At 38.4% G+C, this 24,414-nt stretch overlaps 1 protein-coding gene across 2 annotated transcripts; it reads right to left on the bottom strand.

The window, feature by feature from the left end:
* Positions 1 to 17: 17 nt before the first annotated feature.
* LOC111340595 (DNA-directed RNA polymerase III subunit RPC2) lies at positions 18 to 23,792 on the bottom strand. 2 transcript variants are annotated; one of them, XM_088755331.1, is made up of 49 exons: positions 23,749 to 23,792; positions 22,951 to 23,106; positions 22,145 to 22,177; positions 21,239 to 21,295; positions 20,635 to 20,775; positions 20,080 to 20,148; positions 19,597 to 19,628; positions 19,068 to 19,159; positions 18,618 to 18,735; positions 18,425 to 18,506; positions 17,696 to 17,845; positions 16,863 to 16,976; positions 16,324 to 16,404; positions 15,545 to 15,601; positions 15,290 to 15,337; positions 15,055 to 15,102; positions 14,376 to 14,441; positions 14,061 to 14,111; positions 13,358 to 13,417; positions 12,918 to 13,007; positions 12,459 to 12,557; positions 12,027 to 12,090; positions 11,692 to 11,757; positions 10,774 to 10,822; positions 10,649 to 10,687; positions 10,491 to 10,565; positions 9,816 to 9,914; positions 8,806 to 8,933; positions 7,939 to 7,966; positions 7,741 to 7,798; positions 7,613 to 7,649; positions 7,471 to 7,520; positions 7,323 to 7,359; positions 6,651 to 6,712; positions 6,255 to 6,273; positions 5,403 to 5,480; positions 4,913 to 4,987; positions 4,256 to 4,307; positions 3,991 to 4,051; positions 3,717 to 3,799; positions 3,444 to 3,492; positions 3,142 to 3,159; positions 2,787 to 2,892; positions 2,622 to 2,718; positions 2,086 to 2,176; positions 1,832 to 1,878; positions 1,391 to 1,450; positions 985 to 1,074; positions 18 to 414 (listed from the first exon to the last, which is right to left on the bottom strand). In XM_088755331.1, the coding sequence occupies exons 2-49, from the start codon at positions 23,029 to 23,031 to the stop codon at positions 282 to 284; spliced, it is 3,420 nt and encodes a 1,139-aa protein (XP_088611457.1). In that variant the 5' UTR covers positions 23,032 to 23,106; positions 23,749 to 23,792; the 3' UTR covers positions 18 to 281. The 2 variants fall into 2 exon arrangements, with proteins under 2 accessions (XP_088611457.1, XP_088611458.1); XM_088755332.1 differs by lacking the exons at positions 20,635 to 20,775; positions 21,239 to 21,295; positions 22,145 to 22,177; positions 22,951 to 23,106; positions 23,749 to 23,792 and adding an exon at positions 20,333 to 20,399.
* Positions 23,793 to 24,414: the final 622 nt, after the last annotated feature.

The following is a 24,414-nucleotide window of genomic DNA, read 5'->3' as shown; positions in this document are numbered from 1 at the left end:
GAAACTTGGGGTCGACCTTTGTCAACTGTTTATACAATGTTTTAATATACAAAGAAACAGCTGTTTAAGAGCTACGGAGTTTCCAAGACTCACGAAAGTCATTTTTGTGTGCCACTTTTAGCTCCCAGTTAAAGGAAATTCTCCCCTTTAGACAACTGGATCTTTGTCCGACGTAATTCCATTGGCACAGCTTTTCATTTGTACCATATGTTCCTTAGAATCTTTTCTTCTGCCAGGTACTCTGACAAATTAGGCAATAACAAGGGTGTGTCAAGGCTTCTTCACTCATCCGTGTAGTGTTTTAATGATAGCCGCGGTACTATGTTCATGGACAAAAGTTCTTGGAACAGAAGTTTACAAGCGTAAGGTATTTTTAGAGTTGAAATGTTGTGAGAAGATAGACAGTAGTGACACCTGAAAAAACAAAATATATATGGAAAGCAAAATTCATTGTTCTCCATGATCATACAAAAGTCGCAACATAGGGGTGCAGGCTGACCAAAGAAACTTGAAGAGCCTCAAACGATTGATCAGGAAAGAAAAAAAAAAACAGGCACGAACACACACACAAGGAATTACGCATTCCTGTCAATTGACAACGAAAGGCCATTAAAACTAAGCTGTCAAAAGTTAATCTATGCAAGAGCAAGAGCAAGACCATGTCTTTTATGACAAATTGTAGGCGACTCATCAAAGCTGTAAAAGGGTCTACATCTCTTACGAGCGCGAAACAAAATCCGACTTCCTATTAGCTCGTTTCTCGCCTAAATTCGGATCATTTGTTTGGTGTTCTTATTCCCCCGAAAAGACATTCTTTGGACAAAAATCTCTCTTTTCTATCTTTTGGCTGGTTATTGAGCCTGAGTTCCACTGAATATTAAAATAGCGCATTCACATGAGGACAAAACTCAGTGACATTAACCCTACTGGTGAGATGTGCCATAAACTAGCTTTAAATTCTAGTGTTGGCGGCTATATCCTTACCATCCTGAGTATCCCATCAGGCCACACTCGCTGCACACATCTACTTCAAAGGCGTCGCTTGAAATCATAAGTCTTTCAAGAAGTAGCATGCTGTTCATGGGAAAAAAATGCATTTGTAAATGGGATGGGGAAGAAGGTGCAATTTTATTTCTGAGGAAAGAGATGATAGATTCCTCTCTGCTAGAACTTATTTTCAGTCTTGTTTTCCTTGCTTTCCCTCCTAAGCTTCAAGCGACTCAATATTTGACTTTTTTTCCTTCCGTCTGCAGAAGGTTTTCTATTGGTTATTTCAAAATTCTCCTTCTCCTTTACTATAAAACTCGACTGGGCTAGGAAAAGAGAATTGCTCTTATACAAATACATACACAGCTTAATATCAAGACTACTTTTTCTTTACCAAACTCACCTGGCACCATAAGCTATTAAACAGTCCCGTTCCATCTCTCCCAGCCTCAATCCTCCGTCCCTGATAACACAAACAAATGTCCGTAAGAAACGCATTTTTAGAGAGTCTGTCTGTAAAAGTTATATCTTGATTGTTCTTGCTGTAAGATTACGGCTTTCTTATTGGATGAAGAGATAAGCGCCACTCATTCAGTCAATCAGATCCAAGAGAACAACTAATAACAACTTGAACGAAAAAACTTCCCCGCGCGTGACGCTGGACAAGTGACTTACTTGCTTCCTCTTCTCAACTGCTACTGTTCTTTTTCATTCGTTGTTCTTTGTGCCCGCTGAAGCTTTTCATTAAAGTTTTCCGATGCTCAAGCTGACACTTTATCATGCAGCTTCAGTTTTAACAATAATCTTGGAATTTTCTTAATAGAAGGTTAAAGATATTTCTCACCGTGATCGTCCTTCTGTTGGTTGTCTCGTTAGCACAGCTCGGGGACCCTGAAAAGATCATGAAAAACATTACCCAATAAAATACAACAACATCCTTACAAGACAGAAACCCGTCTTGCGCTCATACCCACGAGACACGCCGATACAGTTTCGTCAAGCGGTAAAAGGAAGCAAAAAATTTGGAGCTCATTGGAGCTAATTCTAATTTAACAACGTTTCATACAGTCACTGAGGAACGTAAAGTATGATACTGACCTTAGCACGAGCATGCATCTTATCCAACACCATGTGTTTCAGTTTTTGATAATAAACCGGACCAAAGAAAATATAAGCTGTTAACGGCTCCCTGAAATGAAACATCAAGCAGTGATCAAACGTTAGTTATAACATTGTTCCTCGGCTACTATATATCCTTTACACGAAAAAAATTTCAAAATTAACGGATAGGTCAGCTCTCCTGTCATGAAAAGGAGTCAAAAAAAGGGAAACTAAAGATTATGATTTTGGAACAGAAAGCGAGTATTCTGTTGATTTTCTATTTCGTTTTTAGTTTAAACAAAAAAACAAACAAAAAAAAAACAATACGCCTCAAAAACACACCGTGAATTACTACCATGTGTGGTAGTTTTTAACTTTTGTTAAGACAACTTTATTCTGACTTCCTAGAAACACGATGAGGGCCACGAAAATGACAATGACTTCACCACCGTTTTAAATTTCACTAGCAAGAGCGTTTTTTAACATGAAAACTCGGATTCGCGTTCCATTCGTAGCCTGTGTAAACGACTTACCCCGTAATACCAGACGTGACGAATTCCTTGCCAGAGTAATTAAAGCCGTGTTCTACGAGAGCACTACAAACATCCTCCACTTTGTCGCCTCCAAATGCTGAAAACAAGTTTTAGTTTTTAATTAGTACAGCAGTACGTTTGGTTCACTTGTACTAATTGTTTTACCTGTTCCGTATCCAAAGTGTCCTTCCAGCACACCAGCTTTGCCTGCCATCAGCTCTATCAGTTTACCAACAGTCATCCGGGATGGAAAGCCGTGCGGGTTCATGATCTGTCACATAATCCAGTTGTTAGTTCGCAACATTGCGAGACATCGCTTTCACTTAAACCTTCAATTCCCAAGATCTGATTGTTAATTCTCCCATCTGGCTGCCACACATTTCCTTCTAAACTAATTATTTTTTTGTTCATTTTTGCTTGTTCCCTAAAATGACAACTTTTAAAACAAAAGCAGACCAAAACAAAAAAACAAAACCAAAAGCAAATCTGAATCGGCGATTAGAAGAAAGGTGATACTTACAATATCAGGACAAATACCCTAAAAATAAAGGAAAAACTTGTAAACATAGAGCGTAAATGGTCAAGAATGAGCGTAAAAACCGAGATGTACATTACAGGGCTCGACACTAACGGTAGCTAACTAGCCATAGACAAGTAGAAACTTTCTAATGGCTAGTGGTTTTCGATTTCCACTAGCCAGTTTGGCTATTAAATAAACTGAAATTGTCGTAACATTTAAGTTGTCGCTATCCACTTGCTTAGTAAGTTGAAAATTCTGGTGTCGAGCCATGCATTAACAGAGATGTACATTAGCTTTCTTACCAAATCAGTGAAAGGCATATCTTCCTGATTTACGATTAAGCCACAAACGCTGAAAGAACAAACGCATAATTGATTACTGCTGAAGTTTACACTTCCTCTAATAACTATAACTTGCCTTATAGTTAAGTAATTTCAGGGACTAACACAATATCTGTTACCAGTCAAGACCTACATCTCAGGGCAGAATGCTAAATGGCCGTCTAACGTAGTACCCAGGAGCTACAGGTTAAGGTGCAAGGCCTGGTTGCATAGTCTGACATTTGTGTGACTCACCCCTTCTGGCCGTGTCGACTGCTGAATTTGTCCCCAATCTCCGGTCTCCGCGTCTGTCTTTGAAGAATCTTTATGAGAAATGCCTAACATTGAAACACGAACAACTTATTAGGGTAATTCATCGACAGAACAAATATTGTTAAGTAAAGATGGAGTTTAGTTATCGGCGCGCCTTGTCAAGAGAACGTAAACGTCAGAAAACACTCGTAAGTGTTAAAAATTCAATACTTGAGGTAGTTAAAGAACATCACTGTAGAAAAAAAAAACATTCTACCTCTTCAGCATTTGAAGTCACCAGCACTCGTTCAATGTAAATATCTTTTGGCCCTTTGTACCTAAACGCAAAACAAAAAGCAAGGAGCATAAAAGCACAAGTTGCGACGAGTTAACATACGAAGAGGAGAGAAGAATACTAAAGAGTGTACTAGCGGTTAATAATTTGGAAGTTCAAATAAAGCTGTTGTAACGGTTTCTTTCAGCCAGGAAAATGATGCCACGATATGATCTAACAAATAATGCTCATTAAAATAGTTACTTACGACACAGGTACATCTCTGTATTCAGGTTGGGGAGGCGGTTGGCCTGGTGCCACTGTGATAGACCGCAACAAAAAGAGAAATCAATTTAACCTTTTAACTGCTATGAGTGACCAAGACAGAATTTCTCCTTACAATATCAATACAATATCAAGCAGACAAGTGATGAGAATGAAAAAAAATATGATCGTGGGATTATTAGTTGATTCAATGCCACATTCTTCGAACTAACATCATATGAATTGTGTTGCAGGCAGTAAGAAGAATTAGTATAATTTCAAAGCTGAGCAAAGAGTTTCCAGCAATCTGATTGGTCGAGCGGTTCCTTATATGACGCCATATAAACCGCTCCACGGTTTATATAAAATGTTAAAATAAAATGTTAATAAATGTTAATAAATGTTAATAAATGTTACTAAAATGTGACGATTTTAGAAATTTCTCTGTTGTTCAGCTCTGAAATTATACTAAAACAATTATTCGCCTCAGGTTCGGTTAATGTTGTCATATAATCCCATCGACTTCGTCTCGGGGATTATTCCACGATATTCACCTCGCCTTCGGCGAATAATTGTTAATTACTAATGAGATCTAAGAAGGGAAAGGGTTAGAATCCACTTGTTTTTCCAAATGTGAATAGTAACGGTACCACGGCCATACCTGGCTGAAGTCCTGAAGCAGTGACAACAGGCATGGATTTGTTGATGAGAACCTGTTTGTTTTCCACCCTCTCACCTACCAAACAAAGAAACAGAAAAAGCTATGTCAGACGGTTTGGCATCTGATTTTTTGACGAGAACCTGTTTGTTTTCCACCCTCTCACCTAACAAACAAAGAAAGAAACAGGAAGAGCTATGTCAGACGGTTTGGCATCTGATTGGTTGAAGTGATACGGCGGTTTTAGCGGACCAGTGAAAGGAAACGTGAAGTGAAAAATACTCAAACTTGTACAGCACTTTGAAAAAAAAAAAAAAAAAAAAAAAAAGAAAGAAAAAGAAAAAGAAAAAACTCGATGGCATTCACATCTGACACAAAACTGGCATCAAAATTCAGGTTGGGTTGATCTTGGGCCTACGTTCATCATACTTTGAACATCCAGATTCAGAGACTTTCCATACACCACCAAGGATTACAAATAAAACAAAAGTACCTGGAGAGCAAATGCCATCAGCGTCAAGAGCTCTGTGTCTCCAGATTACCTCACCCGTCGCTGCATCTCTACTGGGACCTGAAAAAATTACAAAACGTAAGTCGGGTAAACCTGATTCGTACAGTTAATGAGTGCTTATGTCATTGCTGGGCACACCTATTTTTTTTCTTTCTCAGATTCTAGAAGCTCAACTACATACACTTCCCTCGTGGTTTACCTTTGTTCACACGTTTGGACAATATTATAATTTTGCCATGTTTTCCTTGAACTTTTGATTACCATGGAAACACATTCTAGTAAACATCATTAAACAAAAACGCAACGTCTATTGGGAACACATGTTAGATGTTGTCGAATTCCTCAGTATTCAAGATTGGCAGCCTACATATTTTAAGTGCAGTTACTTGTTGTAACTTGATTTTAAAAAGCAGAAGTTAAGTTTTGGTCAACTTTAAAAGAGGAAAAATTCCTTCTTACACAAGGTGCTTCGCCAGTAAGCTGTTACAGTATTCCCATCCCCAAGTTATGAAGGTAAATGGTAACAACCTCCTGTCAGTATCGGGTCCTTCGAGCCGTCATTCACTGAATTTTAAGAGACTCTTTCTAATTCTTTACTTTTGATGTAAACATTGGTCACCAAAGGGGCAACCTTCGCTGCAAGCTACATTCCCAAGAATGTTCTCAACTGGAATATTCACAGTCTGAAGCACTCAATACAGTCAGTATAAAATCACGGTTAACGAGTATTGAATATCCTCTTATTATTACTGTCTAGGCACTTTTGGTATGTATTTCTTTTGATGGAAAGTCAAAATTAAAATCAAAATACGAGTTCAAAGAAATTAGTCTTACCCATGACACGGTCAAATGTCTTTCAGATGCAATCGAAGTGAAAAGGATGAAGATACAAGAGAGAAAAAAGGAAAAGAAAAATATGTTAGATATAAGAAGGGATCTTTCTTAACGATATACTACGAGCAGTCCTTCACACCCAGCTTTCTCCTTTGAGCCACGGACGATACCTGGAGGCGAGAGGAAGCGCAGGTACCACAGAAGCTGAGATGGGAATTAAACACCTCACATTGCTAGATACCCACTAAACCTTTTGCCCCTTTGATAACAGCATTAGTCTGTAGTGGTTCAAAAGTCTGGATTTACCACCAGCAGCAAAAACTGCTAATATTCGTCTCTCTTTTTGTTACAACCCGAAACTCATACATTGACAAAAACATTTCACTTAGTGTTTACCTGATTTGCGTATCTTTTCAACAAACACGTTTGCTTCCTGTATACTAAGCAGCGTCCAAACCCTGCACAAGAAACAATAATAATCATTTATTACACGACTCGGGCAGTCAGAGGGCCAATAACTAAAATCAACCAATCAAGATGCTCTATTGCCGGTCCAATATTCTCTAAGTATTGGACCGGGCACTGTCCCGAATGGTCCCGAATGATACCGCTCTTGTGTCCCTTTGAACTTCAGTCGTATAATAAATCTCTTATTAACCAAGCTTGCACGGGACCGTATTGGAAGAACATCGGCCCTCGGTCTTCTTTGTACGGACCTCACTGCGCTCGGTCCGTACTGTCAAGACCTCGGGCCGATATCCTCCCAGTACGGCCCTCGCGCTTGGTTAATAAGATATATTTAACACTTCACCTTCCATACGTGACCGAGATATAATTTCTCCTTACAATATCAATACAATATCGAGCAGACAAGTGACGAGAATGAAAAAAAAATATCAATAAGGGAGATATCGGTTGATCCAATATCAACTTCTCCAAACAAACATTATAAGAAGTGTATCGCAGACAGTAAGGAGAATCACAAATGAGATCCTGGGAAAGGTTTGAAGTTAAATGGGCCCAAGAATCGCGGTTTTATTTACGTATAACACCAGTGGTCGATAGTACCTCTGTCAACAGACGCTTTGTTTAGTATCAGTGCATCCTGAAATGATACAAAACTTCAAGTTATTATTTAGCAACAACTAATATTAAAACTACTACCAAAACTAAAGTGAATCACTGGGGGAAGGAAGACACATTCAATTGACTTTACCTCAATGTCGTAACCACTGTAACTCATAACAGCCACTGTTGCATTTTGACCTATAAGACCAACAACAAAAAAAAACAATAACAATACATTACAGAGGTGCACAATCAACAACGAAGACGTTCGAGAAATGCAAAAAGTATACCTGCTGGCAGCTTGTCGAATTGTATCAAGTCTATAGTCTGAAAAGAAAAGTGGAACCATAGAGCAAAAACATTTTCTTTCTCTAGCTTTTTCACAATTTGAAGAAATTTGAGTCTAACAAAAAATTACCTTTGTTCTCACTAATGGCACTTGAGGGTAACACAAGAAGTACAAAAGCGTGTCTATTCTGGAACACAAAACAAACAAATCATGAAATCCTTTGTTGTCCACTGGATCCGTTAATACCCGATTTGCTTTTAAGCCGTTTGATAACCAACAAAGAAGCTTACAATGGTAAGCATTTTAACAAAATAAAATGTGCGTTACCTGTTACGTTGGTTGTACCCAATGGAACCTAGAATAGATTAGAAAATGAATATGAAGAAACGACAAGTGTAACGACACGGGTCTCTAAGAACAAAATAATTTGAATATATCAACAAAGTTGAAATGGTAAATTGGCCACCGTTACGATCATAAAAGCTGACGTTTCGAGCGTTAGTCCTTCGTCGGAGCGAATAGGGGAATTGTGGGTTGTGTGTGCTTTTAAAGGCAGAAAAAGGAGCTACGTGATTGGTGGGAACATGGCAACGAGAAAAACACGAATAAATTAAGCACCTGACAAAGTTGACTGTATCAAGCGAATGCGTCAATGATCGCATAAGAATTCACTGCCTTGTGGGTAATTATTATTGCATGTTATAACCTTGTTGCTTTTATTAATCTTTATTTCTGTATGACTGACTAATGGTTTTCCTGCCAGTCTTTTAAAGGAATACCCGAGGTTCTTAATGTCTATCTATAGCTCGAACTAAATGTCTGTCTATGAGTTCATCACAACCAGTCCGGCTTAAGGTTGTTCTACCAGTCTTTGAATGACTACCTGTTTGGTGCTCTGTTCTGTTTATCTCCATTTTTTGCTCAGTCATCTCCCTGTCCACACCTACCCCAGCGAATGTAACTGTCTCAATGCATTTGTACGGTTGGTTCTCCCCATTTCGTCTAACCGTGGTCCCAGCCTTTTTCTCTAATATTATCGTTCTTAGTGTGCATGTACATGTATCGCTAATACCCTAACAGTGCCAAAATGTTAGTTTAATCGCTCAAATGCTCTCGAATTCTGTTGTAAATAGGCACTACCCCATTCTCCGATACACGTAAATAAAGAACAAAGTAGAAGAACAGTGTACACACCCATGGCTTGTTTGCCCATAGCACACTGGTATGTGTTTCGAGGAGATTGGTTATGATGAGGATATGGTATAAGCCCGGCACACACCCCAAGCAGCGTAAACGGCTCTATCTCCAGATGTGTTGTCTCCCTATAAAGTCAACTGCTACTCTTAGTGAAACATCATATCAATTGGTAAAATAGACAGCAGAGCAGGCGTGATTTTGGCGAGCGAGTACTTAGTATTTTCTTGGCGAAAATTATGGCCGTCGTCTTTGATTTTAATGGAAAGCGCCTCCCGGTTAGCTCAATGAATAGAGCGCTAGACTGTTGTGCGGGAGGTCGAGGGTTCAAGCCCCGGCCGGACCAACACTCAAAGTCTTAAAATAATTGAGAAGAATATGCTACCTTTCTATAACACCACGAAATGGTTATATATTCTAGTATTCTCGGATAGAGACGAATAAATGGAGGTCCCGTCTCCTACAGGGCTAGGGGTAGGAGACGTTAATTTCCCATGCACGAGATTACTGTGTGATGGATGTCCTCCCCTGGGGTGGGATGGGTGGGATTTATTGGGTGGACTACTTGCATGGTTCGCATATGTTCCGTTCTAGTCCTACCCTACTGCGGTAATGCAGTGAAAATGTTTAGAAACTGACGACTCTAACTCGAAATCAGACATGGCCGGTTGAATAGACGATCGCGCGTTTCTAAACGTTACTTTGTGTTATTGAGACGCCTACACTGCAGGCTATTGGTAAAATCATTCACTATTTGAAGAAGGTGACACTCTTCATATCATTTAGTAACCTCAGTCAATACTATCAGTGGGTATCTAGATGTAAGCAATCCCTCCAGCTCAAAACAAACCGACCGATTGGCCCTGCAGGGCGTTGGAATTCTGTTCATAAAAACAAGATCTCTTCAGTTGAGGCAGAATATCATAAATTAAATTATGAGCCGAAACGGAACCCTGCGATGCAGAAGTTGTACACTGCCAACAACATGATTTAAGCTAGTCTTGCCATACCTTGTAATTTCTTTCTCGTACAAGGATATTGCGCAGTCATTTTCCTCATTGACATCTAGGTACTCAACGAGACCATCATGTAAGAAATCTTCAAAGCTCCTGGTCATAATAAACAAAGGTATCGTATTCACAAGAGGCCTGGCACTAAAATATAAGAGAATAGTCTAACCTTTCGTACCTAAACCATACGTGGAAGGAGGACCGCTAAAAGCAGGTCACGATGAAAGAAAAATAACCCACAAAAAGCTTGTAAAGACACGTGTCTTGTTTTCCAATCGGCGTCAAAATGAGAGTTTAGATCACGTGACGAAGTCACCATTATTAAAGACAATAGCGAACGTTTTAAAAAACCACACTGCTAAAAATTGGTCTGATCGACCTCCAGAGATTATATCTACGATGATTTCAGTGAGAAGCAAAACTTCAGGTTTTGGAACTTGTTCGCTTACGAATGATGGATGTTTGACTGTAGGTTTGATTACCAGCCACTCTCAGGGAATATAAGCCCGCGCTCCCCCTTTACCCTCCCCGAGCCCCAAAGCAAAGACCAGACAGGAGGGAGCGACGGAAATCGAGCCTAAATTGACTGAAGGACGGGACGAGCGGATAACAACCATGCTACCAACATGATATGAAAACATAATAAAACATTGGTTATCAGGGGAAACAACTCACCTGAAGCCTTGCACGAGTTCTTGAATATATTGATCAGTCACTTTGGGTTTTCCATTTTTAACAATAATGTAAGGCCTAAAACAATTATCGAAGTCACGATGTATTAGATTACAAACGATACCATAGACGCAGTAAGGGCAAAAATTCTATGAAATTACCTGCAAACTCGTCCTCCATCAGATGCAATGTTTACAAATCTGTAACAAAAAAAGCTTGGTTATTCTGTTGGGCAAGGTCGATTGAACAAAAGTGAGGGCAAATTAGCAACAGCCTAACGAGCTACCTGTGCTGGTGATTTGGGCAAATGGAGACAAATTCACTGATGTAACCAGCTGAAAAATAACAGAACAATACCATGGAGTAAAAGTACCTTTAAAGAGTGAGCTGAGATATGCAGGAGTTAAGACCATATTTAGGATGAAAAAGGCTAATGGAGTTAAGAAAAGCTGATAATACTGAGTCTCCGTTACGAAAGCCCCAATTTCCTCTCTTTAACAAGTTGCCAAGCCTAGAGCTCCAAGTTTTCAATACGTTCCTTTTCTCCTCCCTTCCCATACAAAAAAAGCTGTAGGTATCCTTATCTTCATTTGGGACAGAAATCGTTTCTGTATAAATCACACTTGTATTTGAAAGCCTTTATAAATTTCCGTTTTAAATATTGACATTTTTACTACTATGTCCTAAGGTGTATATGTTGTAGTTCAATTTTATCCTTGGTTCAAATTTTATTTGCCTTTGTTCTCGGTCATTATCATACATTAACATGACCGAGAACAAAGGAAAATAAAATTTGAACCAAGGATAAAATTGAACTACAACACATACAGCCCGCAGTATTCTTACCGTGGGTCTCGTCAGTGCATTCTCCATCTTAACCTCCCCCCTTTTCTTCTTTCATAACACCGACTTCTCACTAAGCCTCCCGGCCGTTAAAATCTATCTCGACAATCGCCCTCTCCTGCCCATCTGAATATTTTCGGGCCGGGAAAATAAAGGGATCAAAGAACCGCTGACCAGGCCTGAACAAAAAGTACCATTCACCATGGCAAATCTGTTATACGCTACGTGTAAGTAGTATATTTTCATACGAAATAGCACGAGCAAAGAAAAAGGAAATGCCAAGGACACGCATACTGACAACAACTAATTCCTGAAAAAATGCTGCTTGCATGTGATTGTCCATTTCAAAAACCTCACCCACCTCTCCTCATTAAACGAAACGTCTCGACCAAGCGCTTGTAGTTCTTCACAACACCAAGAATGTTACCTAACGGTCAAATACGACATAAGAAACAAAATTAACTTTATTAAGTAAATGTACAAGTACAGGACATCAGGAAAACGTATAAATATCATGGAATAAAATTTCTTTTGAACTGCGAAGCTGGCTATTTTAGGTTTCTGACTTCTTCCATCGGAGATAAAATCTCACTACTTCTATCATTGATCGCTCTTAACATTAAAAGTAAGCTCAGGTTAATTGTAGAAGTGATAGGGAACAGAAGCAAATGGAAACAAAGAAACATTCTGACTCACCGTTAAGAAACACAAGATAAACTGAAGGGTGGCTTATCTCTTCGCCGGACAACATATTCAAATTCTGGAAAACAACAAACATCGTAATGTTGGAATTATGTACAATTATAAATATGATATATTTGCGAGCAAAATTGGCTGAAACAAATTAGATTCTCCATTTCCAGGTCTGATTCTACATTCGCTGAAATGTTTCCTTTCTGTTGCTTGTGCATTCTTGAGATTTGCCTCTGGATCAACTGAAATTATTACCACTTGGGAAACCGTTACTTTAGCTTTTGAAACGGGATAGGTGCTTCATTCTTTACATATTGTACGATTCTATAATTTGGTTGACAATTCTCCTCAGTTCCAACCACAAATGGTGCCAGTTATATCTTCGACTAAGGAAAATAAAACAAGCTCCAATTACTGACACTCTGGACAACTCACCTCTACTCCCAGATTATACGCCAGGCGAATAATGGGTTCTTCATTCTGGTCTGTGGTGATATGTGTCATCAATGCAAGGTTCTTCACTAACCCACAGGCCTAAACAACACACATTTCACTCCTATTCAATAATTCACTCAAATCGTTACGAGGTAAATATTTTGGTGGGTGAATTTTTACTAGGCATTTATTATTGCTGACTTTACAACAAAATTATCAGCACTAACACCGTGTTGGTAGATTTATCAAGTTGATAAATCCTACCCACGAAGTCTTGATTACGATTAAACATGGCGGGTAAAAGGTTGTAAGGGTATTTAAGAAGATAAAACAGAGACTGAGCTGTTCCGTGTTATGTATTTGGTATCCCACGCGGGACTCGAACTTTTTCTTAATCCCACACTCGTAACAACGATTGACATCCTTTTTGTTGTTCCATGTATAGTACCCAGTACTCACCTCTCCTTCAGGGGTGTCTGATGGGCACAACATTCCCCACTGAGATGGCTGCAACGAACGGGGACCACTAACTTTACGTGTCTTTTCGAACTGGAAGTGATAGAATAGGACAATAGAAGAGACAAAGCGTCAACCAACAATCCCTGAATTGTTAATCATACTCTCGCTGACATTTCTTAAGCAAAGATCTAAGTCCAAACTGTCCTTTATAATACGCATTCAAGATTAAAAACTTTTCAAGTTTGATAGTGAAAGTCAAACCTCAAAATTCCACGATCCACAAAAAAGTAAAAATCTGTAAGACCTTAGCAGGTATAATCAATATAATGAGAGTTGACTACAAAATTTTCCAATTTTGCCCTGCTATTTATTGTTACATTATTTGAAAATTCTCGTCATTTTTTTTAAGTTCTTAAACCCAAGATCACTTCCATTCTCACCTGACTGCTTATCCTTGTCATCATTCCAAGAGCAGAAATAAATGACAGCCGCGAAAGAACCTGCAAAAGAAACATTTTTTTTTTTTTCATAATTGAATCTACACTCTTAATTAAAATTGATGTTCTACCGCGCGGAAGTCTTGCACACAACCCAAGTGACCCACATTTTTCAAGAACATAGCGGTTCCTGCAGCACCAGGGAGCTAAAGAACGATGGATTATCGTCTTGTCGTGAACGTGGGACAAAGGCAAAATTGCAAATACCCAAGAGAAATCTAATCGAAGATCTTCGAATTCTGCGCTCTGATGCTCTATCGTTGAGAAGCAGAGAATCTATCGTGAGCTCAACAATTACTGGGTTCTCGTATACTGCTAAGATCAAAAATATCGAAAGACTTCTGTAAGTTAATCGAATAAAAATTCACCATCTTTCTTATTCGATTTATTAACAACATTAAGAGGGTTCTACCTCCCCTGGATGAGAAACTGATCCATCACAGGTTGACTCTTCAAGTTTCCCCAAACAATTTATGTGATACCCCTGAGTGAAGAAATGCCCTGTGACAGTTATATGTCTCGCCCAGAAGCATATCTTTTTGTCTCCGTCGACAAGAGTCAAACCCAGTCCTTTTGTCCAAGCGTCCATGCCACTAGATATCCCGCCGCCACCCTCATCCCCCAGTCACTACAGCATCAGACCTACCTGTGTGACCCCCGCACGATTCATGTTAAATCTCTTTATGATCCAGTTACCCTAACAGAAGAAACAGAGCGTTTCTTGAGCTTAAATTCAAGCCCACCCTACAAGACAGAAATTCCCCACTCCATCAGCTGTACAGTATAAGCATACACGGTGGCAAAGTGTACATAAAAAGTAACTTACATAATTCATAGAGATGATGAAGCGCTTCTAAAAGGCTTGTTTCTACTTTATTCTTTTTAACTAAAAGATGCATTTGAATTAATAAGGCATAAAGAAATGAATAATTATAAACAAGATATTGTAAGCATTTATTACCGAGGTGATTGCATGAACCAGACCATGTGTAATTTGATCCTGACGCATGTGCTTCACAATGTCAAACTGTGTACAAACAGCACATTAAAATGAGCTAATCATCCTCATCAAACACCCTCATCAAATTTAATTAAGGCAAAGACGAACGTGGCGACATGTCACAGCCACAGGTGCCAGCGAAAACCTTCTTTATGTGTACATGTTCTGCTTTTACTTTTGTGCGACTTATGTTACGTCCCGTTGGGGTGAATCTTCGTATTGAAAATATCAATAATAAAGTACATGGACAATCGTTTGTTTCACGTTGTAGTCATTTCCGAGGTGGATCGCGACGTTTCAACTGCAGATTCCCAGTCTTCTTTCAGCGAAGCATTACGCTCCACTCTGATTGGTTGTATTCAATGATATGAGGGCTTTCTAACAGCGGACAGCTCAGAGAACAGAGCTTGGAAATGGGCCAATCACTGCCATTGAAAGCCAACCAATCAGGGCTAGGCATAATATTACATACGGTAACGAGTAAATAGTCGACTTCGTTTACTTCCAGCAAATACGTCGACTTCGTTTACTTCCAGCAAATACGTTTGGAAGGTAATGAATTCATTTATACTCTCACCAGCAATATCTACTGAGAACATATCAACATAACAGAGAAAAACTGAACGAAACAGCGGAATACCTGGGCAGCTCTTGGTTTTGGAATTGTTTGGTCTGCAATTTTCTTAAGCTAAAAAAAAAAAAACAAAACAAAACAACCAAAAAAATAAAATGATGAATATTGCAAGCATGAGTACCAAACAAGATTAGGGCATGGGAATACAGGATTTCCGTAGTTCATAAAGTTCCACAAGAAGTGGGAAGACAAATTTGGAGGAAAATACATCTCAAGAGAGGAAATAGACCTTGTAACTTACCTCTGCATTAAATCTCTTGAATAAGTCCTCAAAGAGAAGAGACAGAAGCTGTGAAAAGACAAACAATAACGACAACACAACAGCTTATAACCAAGATACTTTTGTGGGAATACAACGAGAGGGTAAATAAGACCGACAAAATGCTTTAGTTTCTCAAGAAATTCTTACACTGTTGTACAAATAAAAATTAGCATGGGAATAATCAAGGATATCTGTAGACGAGAAGCGAACAGTTTTCCGAATAGTTTTACATACCTGCCCCGCAAGTTCCAGCCTCTTGTTACCATAGTAATCGCGGTCATCTACATGGGCCTAAAAATATGACATACTTAACAAATGGTAAATACCACAGCGTACACTATTGAGTTATGATGCACGCGGGAGGTTGCTAAGCACGAAAGAAGCGTAAGAGTCGCGCGAGGCGATAGCAGAGTGACTCTAGCTTCTTGAGTGCTTAGCAAACCTCCCAAGTGCGTCCGTAATTCAATAGTGTGCACTGTGGCGTTTACCATTTGTCTTATAACATAACATTGATACAGTGTAGCAAAAGAGTTTCTTTTATTTAACAAAAAATTAATCTTACCTGACCACAAAATCAAGCGCGCGCGGAAAACTAGCCTTTGCAGTTGCTCACGTGAGCAGCGTACACCCATGGGCGAATGGTGGACGCTGAATTGACCAATCAGAGTGCGCGCTTTACTTTGGTTATGTTATAAATGGACACGTAAACATTTATACATAAGTTATGTTAACCTAACGATGGGCCAAACTATAATTGTTGACTACAGTCGAACCTCGATTATCCAGACTTCTTCTCTAGTCCCAATTTTGTCATGAATATTTATCAATCATGATCAAGATTCATAACCATATTCTTTTTAAGAAAACCAAGTTGAATTCAGTTGGACCTTTAAGCAGCAAATCTCTTTAAAATAAATGAAGTTTTTCTTCACCTTGCTGTAATTCTTCCCTATAAGAGCCACATTTAAACAGACCATCAGATCCAGTCCACAAATTAATATTACATCACATACCTCGTCACTGCACGCTAGTATGACTCTTCGAACCATCAGAGCTAGGAATACACACTTGGCTTTGAAATCATACTTGATAACCTGAAATAAATCAGACAGAAAATGTCCACGAACAAATATCTGTACAGTTACATGAATAAAATGAGACAGATGGTAAGTTTTGAGCTTGGTAAAGAAATAGGGAAAGATGTTTTTTGTCTTGTCACGAGCATGGGACAAAGAGAAAACTCTGAGTCCCCATGAGGAATCGAATCGCAGACCTTCGGATTCCGCATCCTGATGCTCTTCCACTGAGCCAAAGAGAAGACTCTGTGGTGAGCAAGGCCCATTACAAAGTTGATTTGTGACACGCATCCTGCATACTGCGAAGATCGGCAAGGTCAATAGCGTCATGCTTTGTAAATAAAATGAGAAAGATGGGAAGTTTTGAGCTCGGCAAAGAAATAGAGAAAGATGTTTTTCATATCATCACGAGCATGGAACAAAGAAAAAATTCTGAGTCCCCCATGAATCCCCATTAAACGTAATCATAATCTTACAGGGACATGAGCCAGCATTACTCCTGCTAACAACTCCCTCGCTTCCTCCACTTTAGTTCTGCTCTTCCCCCAAGTTGCACGTTGACGCACTTTGGATCCAACATACTGCAGAGCCTGTTGATGTAATCATATCAAAACATGCTGATTGCTTTATGTCAGTCTTCCCTTACAGTTTTCTGTTGGTACACAGTTGGACTGGTTTTATGTAGGAATGTTGCCTATGCTACAATGAGGTTGAACTAGCGCAAGAGTCTAAAAATGAAAATCCCACCTGGGAAGGGTCATTAACCCTTATCATGTATGTCTCAAGGTAACATTCTAGAGAGGGTGTAGCATACTCACTTCACCACGTCATCCCCAATCCAGAGGTTAACGGTACGTGCCCTAAAAAGCCCTGCAGGGAGGGGTGGGTGGGTGATCGGGGGCTCACAGCAGTTATTACTGAGGACAGCTTATTAAAATCTCTTTGATGACAACAAAATGTTATTATTTTCTCTTCACCCGTCGCTCAGCTTTACTAACCCATGTACAGCATGCTTATAATTACTTTAACACACTTCAAATGTTTTAAATGGAAAGTATCAAATAAAAGTCTTTCAAACACAAATGCAGTTTTGCTAAAATGCTACACATGTATCTTACTTCTTCCATCCAATTACTTATTTTGTAATCTATCTTTTGACAAGTTGATAACATAATGACAACTCAAAATTTTAACTGAAGATGTACACTGTACACGAAGATGTAGATGAAACACATCTCTGCAATAGGTTCCAATGGTATATTTTCAAATCTTTGTAATCATATTACTTTCATTGATAACAGTAGTGTACCTGTAATTGCGTGTAAATATTGAGTCTGTGACACTCCTCAAGAGATGGAGCAAATGTCGAGATCACTTCCTCCTCAGAGCCAACCATTTGAACAATTTCTTGTTCACACTCCATGCCCATGGCTTTGAAGAATACCACTACAGGAACATCCTATGGAATAGAAATCTGTGTTCATAAACAGATTAAATCTGTTTATACATTTTATACATTTTATACATGTAAAAGTAGCTTCCAGCTGTTAAGACTTGTGCAGAATCACACCTGAGTGAGAACTGAAAATTATGATCCCATACCAACTCAGGCCTGTTGGTCAACTTCTCAAACCTTGTAGACAAATCCAAACTGAAAATGTTTTCAAAAAATACATTGCAAGAAAGAAACATAATAGTAAGAGAGAAGAGAAGTATAAATGAAATATCTTAACTTATCTCAAACCTTCAGTTTAGAAAGGGAAATTTATGTGAAGCTTTTTAATTCAAGACACCTTTAGTAATGAGCAAAGCACTTTTGAAAATAAAGAAACTTCTTCAGACAATTTGGACATCTTCAGCAGTATTAAGATTCCACACAAAAAAGCTGGACCACAGAGAATAAAAAGCTTAGGCATGCATCTTTGACTATAAAAAGAAATCAGAGAGTCAACAAACTGAACTATTATATTTTATTTCATGGACATACTGTGTAACATTGGCTCAACATAAAATGCACAAAATAAATAAGGAAACTGACCTCTGACAGAGCGTTATGTTTCAAACAAAACTTGTTCTGCTTGGTCACAATATTTGTTCGACTTTTCCTTTCAGCTGTTGAACTAAGACCAATTATAAACAACTGATTAATTTACATATCTAGAGACTAATACAATGTACCTTATAATATATGCAAAGCAGTAATAAATGGTAGACAGCTGTGAAACACACACCTTGTTACAGAGCATCCAATATTCCCTTTCTTGTCTACTTCAACAATGATGCGATTCTTTGACAACTGTTCTTGAATTAATATGACCTTTTCTGTTCCATTTGCAATAAAGTAACCACCTAAAAATTCAAAATCATTATCATTTGAAAGTTTCTCAAATTGACTCTTCACAAAAAAAAGCTCTTGTATGCAACCACCCTGGGAATTCAAAAAAGTGGTGGCAACTAGAACTGGTCACTTATGAGCATGATACACAGTGCAATACTGAAGAATCATCATGAGAATTTATGTCTACCCATAATTAATGGACATTGAGGGCAGTACAGAATACTCAGTGCAATACAGAGGAATCATCATCAAGATTTATGCCTAAATACTCAACAAAAAGAGCAGTACAGGATACGTGGTACAAGACCAAAGAATCATTATAGAAGATAACATTCCAACCAACCTGGATCAATAGGGCACTCATTCAAGGATGCCAACTCAGCTGGACTTTTGCCGGTCAGTACACAGTTAGAACTGCGAAGCATTATAGGCATTCTGAAATATTCATGAAAACAGACATGTTTTGGCCAAAATTATTTCATATGGCACTCATAAAAAGAAGAGACAATTATGGTAAAATTCCAGAACAAAACCTGATAAATCAAAGTCCATGGAAATCACCTTTACTTTCAGTAAAAAATATTGAATCAGATGGCTAATAGTTTGAAACATTTTTCATAGCTAATCTCTGATTGCCTGGTATTTAACTTTTGACTACCAAGTAATTAACCTGAAACAAATTGCTGATTAGAAGTTAAAGGAAGGGAAATGCTTTTAAAAATACTGCCTAAGCACAGCTTTTTTCCCTCTACTCATGACTGAATTTATTACTGTTGATATCTCAAAAAAAGTCACAATTATTATTGCCACAGTTCACATAGCCATTGCATACGTTACTCAAAATATTAGTTAACATCAGGTAGGACACCTACCTTCCTATTGGCAAGTTATGCCTCACCACACGCTGAAAAACAACATTACAAAAACCACTAGATTAAAAGTTCTTATTCACCTGCATAAAGCAGGGTAGTTTGTCTTACTAAAATAATGTGGATGACAAACTAATTCCACTACTGACAATACAACATGTATCTAAAATCAAATCTCTTGCACATCTACTCCTAATAACAATGCCACCCTACCTGTCCGTAGGTACTAAGGTGAATGTGTACAGGTTTGGCTGTAACAACAATTCTTAATTAAAACAAAATAATTTGAATCACACATGTACAAGTGTATTAAGTAAATTTAGTAACAGTTATAGCAACAATTAGAAGAACTGCCCACTACTTTAACTTAGTGGATACATCAAAACAATGCACTTATTATGTTTCCCTATAAAATAAGGAGGCATAATATATAGTTATCTATAAAATAATTATTGAATATTCTTTTGAACAAAATAACATCCTGACCTGACTGCCTCTGGTGTACTCAATGTCAACTGTTATTGGTGCTGAGTAAGTCATATCCCGAAGGCGGCACTAAACAGTAATAATTATTGTAATTACAAGACAGTAAGTTAAGACTTTCTACATCCGTAGTTTGTAATTATGCAGTTCACTCCTATGATAACATGAACTCTTTGTAATTGTTTCCTCGAAAAGTTCTTTGAGCATCTTGACACTCGAGCCTGAATTCTTTGATCCTTGATTCTCGATAGCTTACCGTCTTGAAGTATCCAGGATCAAGTTTTGAGTCAAGACTGTCAATTTACTTTTGAGTAGTACTGTACATGTAATATCTGTCAATTGAAAATGAATATTCAGAACAAAGATTAAATCAAAAGAGACAGATTGAATAAGCTCTCCACAGTTAAAAAGTTTGCTCAAGAGCCTCAAAATAGGTTGAATTTAAATACGACACAGATGTGAGTAGCAGGACCTTCGAATATCAATGATCAGTTAGTTGTTGGAAGGACCTGTGGAAAATTTCTTCCATTCAGTTCCCAGATTATCCAATAAACTTGCCTCGTGAGGTGAGATGGGTTTAGTGATGTTAAAAGATTCCTCCACATCAGGACTGCCCACATATATGTTCAGGTATTTCAGATACCACACTGGATCTGCATCTGTTGTGATCTTCTCATTTGCTTTCACAATCTTCTTTATCTAAAAAAAAATATTTAGGTAATTAATACTTGCATCAAAATACAGGATTGATAGAATCATGTCTTTCCATCCAACTGATAAACAAATCCCCAGCTCTGACCCAGACAATAACCAATTCATAAAGCCTGATAGTTTCTAAAGAAACTGTTTGGGGCTGCATCGGTGGAGAAACGAAATAATTTGAATATATCAACAAAGTTGAAATGGTAAATTGGCCACCGTTACGATTATAATAGCTGACGTTTTGAGCGTTAGCCCTTTGTCATTTGCTCCGACGAAGGGCTAACGCTCGAAATGTCAGCTTTTATAATCGTAACGGTGGCCAATTTACCATTTCAACTTTGTTGATATATTCAAATAAACAATTTATGCTGCACACTAGACAGTCTCTCCTTTGCAAGCCTTAAAATTCACAAGAACATGAAGGAATACTGATGCTAGGAGGACTAAGAATTGAACTTACATCCACATTTACGAAGTAATTAAAGGAATCAATGTGTTGCTTGACAAGTCCCTTCACCTGCAAAATTTAAAATTGATACAAAAAAAACTTGACATAAATATTGAACAGATTTGTTAAATTGCTTTGCGACAAGCAGCCAACATTATTTTGTTCAAATTCCCTGACAATTTGTTAGTAATTCCATACCAAAAGTAAATACAGCCACCAATTCGGAGTCTTCATTGGAATTTTTTTTCTTTCTCTCAAAGACATCCTGAACTGTGGGTATCAAATCTTTAGGGACCTTAAGAAACCACGACGGCGACGGCAACGAGGACTTGGAAAAACAAGAGATCTAATTGGCAGAACAATAGCTCAGCACGTGCGTTTTGAAACTTTGTACATTTCTTAGCCATCCTATGCAAAACAATGTGAAATCTCCAAAATTTGCGTTGTCTGCGAAGCGAAACCGCGATGGCAAATTATTTTAATTTCCATTTGAAACTCAAATGCTACTTTATACGTCATGCTGAAGTTGAGCTGTGGCGCTGTATGAGACAGTAAGCTCCTGCAACCATTTTTGAAATTCTAACTAAGAGTAGAAATTCATTTTTTTTTATTGAAGTCTTCCTTGCCGTCACCGCTGTGGTTTCTTAAGGTCCCTTTTGCCCTTTACAGGGCTCGACACTAACGGTAGCCAACTAGCCAGAGACTAGTAGAAATTCAGTTTTGGCTAATGGTTTCAATTTCCACTAGCCAATTTGGCAAGTAAACAAACTGGAATTCTCATAACATCTAAGATAACACTAGCCACTTGGCTAGTAAGGTGAAAAGTTAGTGCCTAGCCCTGCTTCATATTATCTAGGATCGAAAATAATTTCTTCATAAAATATTTCAGTCTGTGATTTGACTCATGGGATGCTTTACCTTTAAAAATGCTGGTAGTAGTTTCCACTTATCCTACAAAGCAAAAAATGGAAATAAGTTTGTAACATTGTGACAAATTTATCACCAAAAAAAGTGACAAATAAAGACTCCTGTAAAGCTATCATAGGCCAGACACAGAAGCTGAAACTGCTAAATGTCATTTTAGCAGCTCACAAGTCATGACAAATTGTCACAGCACTCTTCAAATGAGGCAGGTAAGCTGTAGGTATTTACCCCCCTCCCAAGACACAGTTATAATTATCCACAGACCACACTGGCTTCCTCTTTAAGTAAACAGAAATATAACATGCTAATCAGAACACTGTTTCAATAATAAAGAACTCTGCACATGTAACTAGTGCACATCAGCAGTCCCACAGCTACATTCTGGTTCATTTCAAAGTCACTGAGCCTCAAAGTTCTTGCATTACTGAAAGATGGGTATCTGTGACGAAGAGCTCCTCAATAGAAACTCAATTGGCAGACAGATAACCAACAAGTCACCAACAGGCTAACCACAGATTACCAATATTGGTAATAATTATACTCAAGAATAAAAGGAAAAAACAAAACTTTGACTCTACTTTAAGTATACTATACATTCTACTTGAATTGTCGGCTTACAGTTGGCTTACAGTTGGCTTACTGTTGGCCAGCCATTTGTCACTTCACTGTTGGTAGTCTGCCAGCCAACTATTGACTGACAGTCAGCCCTCCATCCACTGACTATTGGCCAAATGGTTTTTTCAGGAAGTCGTTGTTCACAATTACCAACAGATGTACATAATAAATCAAATCAAAGGCACCTCAACTGTCTTGATTGGCTTGGAAACATCTTCCAAGTTTTCTGTTATATTTCCCAATGTTTCAAATTCCATTGCTATCATTTAACTGTCACAGTGCTATCATCAGCAGGGCAAATCTCCTCCATAAACATCTTCTGGCATCACACAAGAGGCAGACTTGGAAATAACATGCAAACTAAAAATTAATAAATTAATGCCAGGACCCACAAAATTAATGTATCCGTCCCTATGCACATTTACACCATGGTTTATATTTTCCCATGTTTAAAATAATTTTCAAATACAGTTTTAATAATAACTTCAGTTGCTTTAAAGAATGATAAATAAAAGTCACACTGGTTTTAAAACATTCTGATAAGGGAAAAATTGGAACCACATGAATGTGCTGGTGGATTTAGCATGAACCCCATTCTAGCTATACCACCACGTAACCAACAAATCATTGCGAGCGTGTGTCTTCTGTTCTATAACCTATTATAAAAACTTTCATCTTTTCGTGGCCGTAGACTGCTAGTAGTACCCAGTGTCAAAGCAGATAACTTTATTCACCTGCAGTTGTACTTGGGTTGTCTATTCAATCTGACATTAACCCATGTATCAATGACGAGCACTAGTTAGTTAGGAGCTACATGTAACTTTATCAGCGAGCTTCGAACTAAGGCAGGAGGCTGCAATTAACTGTGAGCTTTAAATTCTTATAAATTCCTCAGCAATATATCGCAACATTCGCAAGCACAAGTCTACTATGCGTATTCTTGCGCCCTTGCATCGCAGCACGTGTGTTTATAAAACCCTCACCTGACTTCAACCGTGCCGCCATCTTAATCCTCACAAGTTCCCAGGACTAAGGGTGACTTATGCCTGAGGGGAAACCGGGAACAAACGAATATCCTCCCCAGGGTCTTCTCTTCCTCCCTCACGTCCTTCCCTCCTTCCCTGAAGGAAGTGAAGGACGTCAAATTGACAGGTAAGCAAAGCAGAGGATACGCCTATTGAAAATTTGATTTAATTCTTTTGTAAAGAATCTCGCAAATTTTGGACGAGTTAACCGTCTCTATAAGCATCTCCATCCTCAGACAAAGCAAATTTGTTCGATTCCACGTTGATGTTTTGCAGTAGACGGCTGCAAATGCACAACGTTTTCAGAGTCTGTCCACTAAAGGACCAGGCAAGCGGAATACATTCCCTTCCACCGATTTCTTTAAAAATTAAACAAATTGTTAGACTCTAAAAGTTATTCGGAATCCAAAGTATTTTGGGCTTCCGCTTAATCCCCGGGGCACGAAAGTTTTTATCCCAGGGATAGAAGCCCAAAGTCTGTTTGAAAATTGCACTCTGATAAATATCTCTCAATTTTAGGATGTGATGGTAATTTGAAACAATTCTTGAAAAATTAGAGCTACTAGTGCATCTAAAGATTTGCGAAAAGGGTAAACGTTTCTAAAGAAACTGTGGTGCTGCGTC

The sequence above is a fragment of the Stylophora pistillata genome, chromosome 3 (assembly GCF_964205215.1).
Source record: "Stylophora pistillata chromosome 3, jaStyPist1.2, whole genome shotgun sequence".
Lineage (NCBI taxonomy): Eukaryota > Metazoa > Cnidaria > Anthozoa > Scleractinia > Pocilloporidae > Stylophora > Stylophora pistillata.
This window is presented reverse-complemented; position numbering and strand designations above follow the sequence as displayed.

Coding starts and splice junctions, on each gene's coding strand:
- LOC111340595 (XM_088755331.1), bottom strand. CDS start 23,031: ATGATAGCAATGGAATTTGAAACATTGGGAAATATAACAGAAAACTTG. Junction 16,977..17,695: donor ATATTTACACGCAATTACAG/GTACACTACTGT, acceptor TTACATCAACAG/GCTCTGCAGTATGTTGGATC. Junction 13,008..13,357: donor TGACAAGGATAAGCAGTCAG/GTGAGAATGGAA, acceptor TATCACTTCCAG/TTCGAAAAGACACGTAAAGT.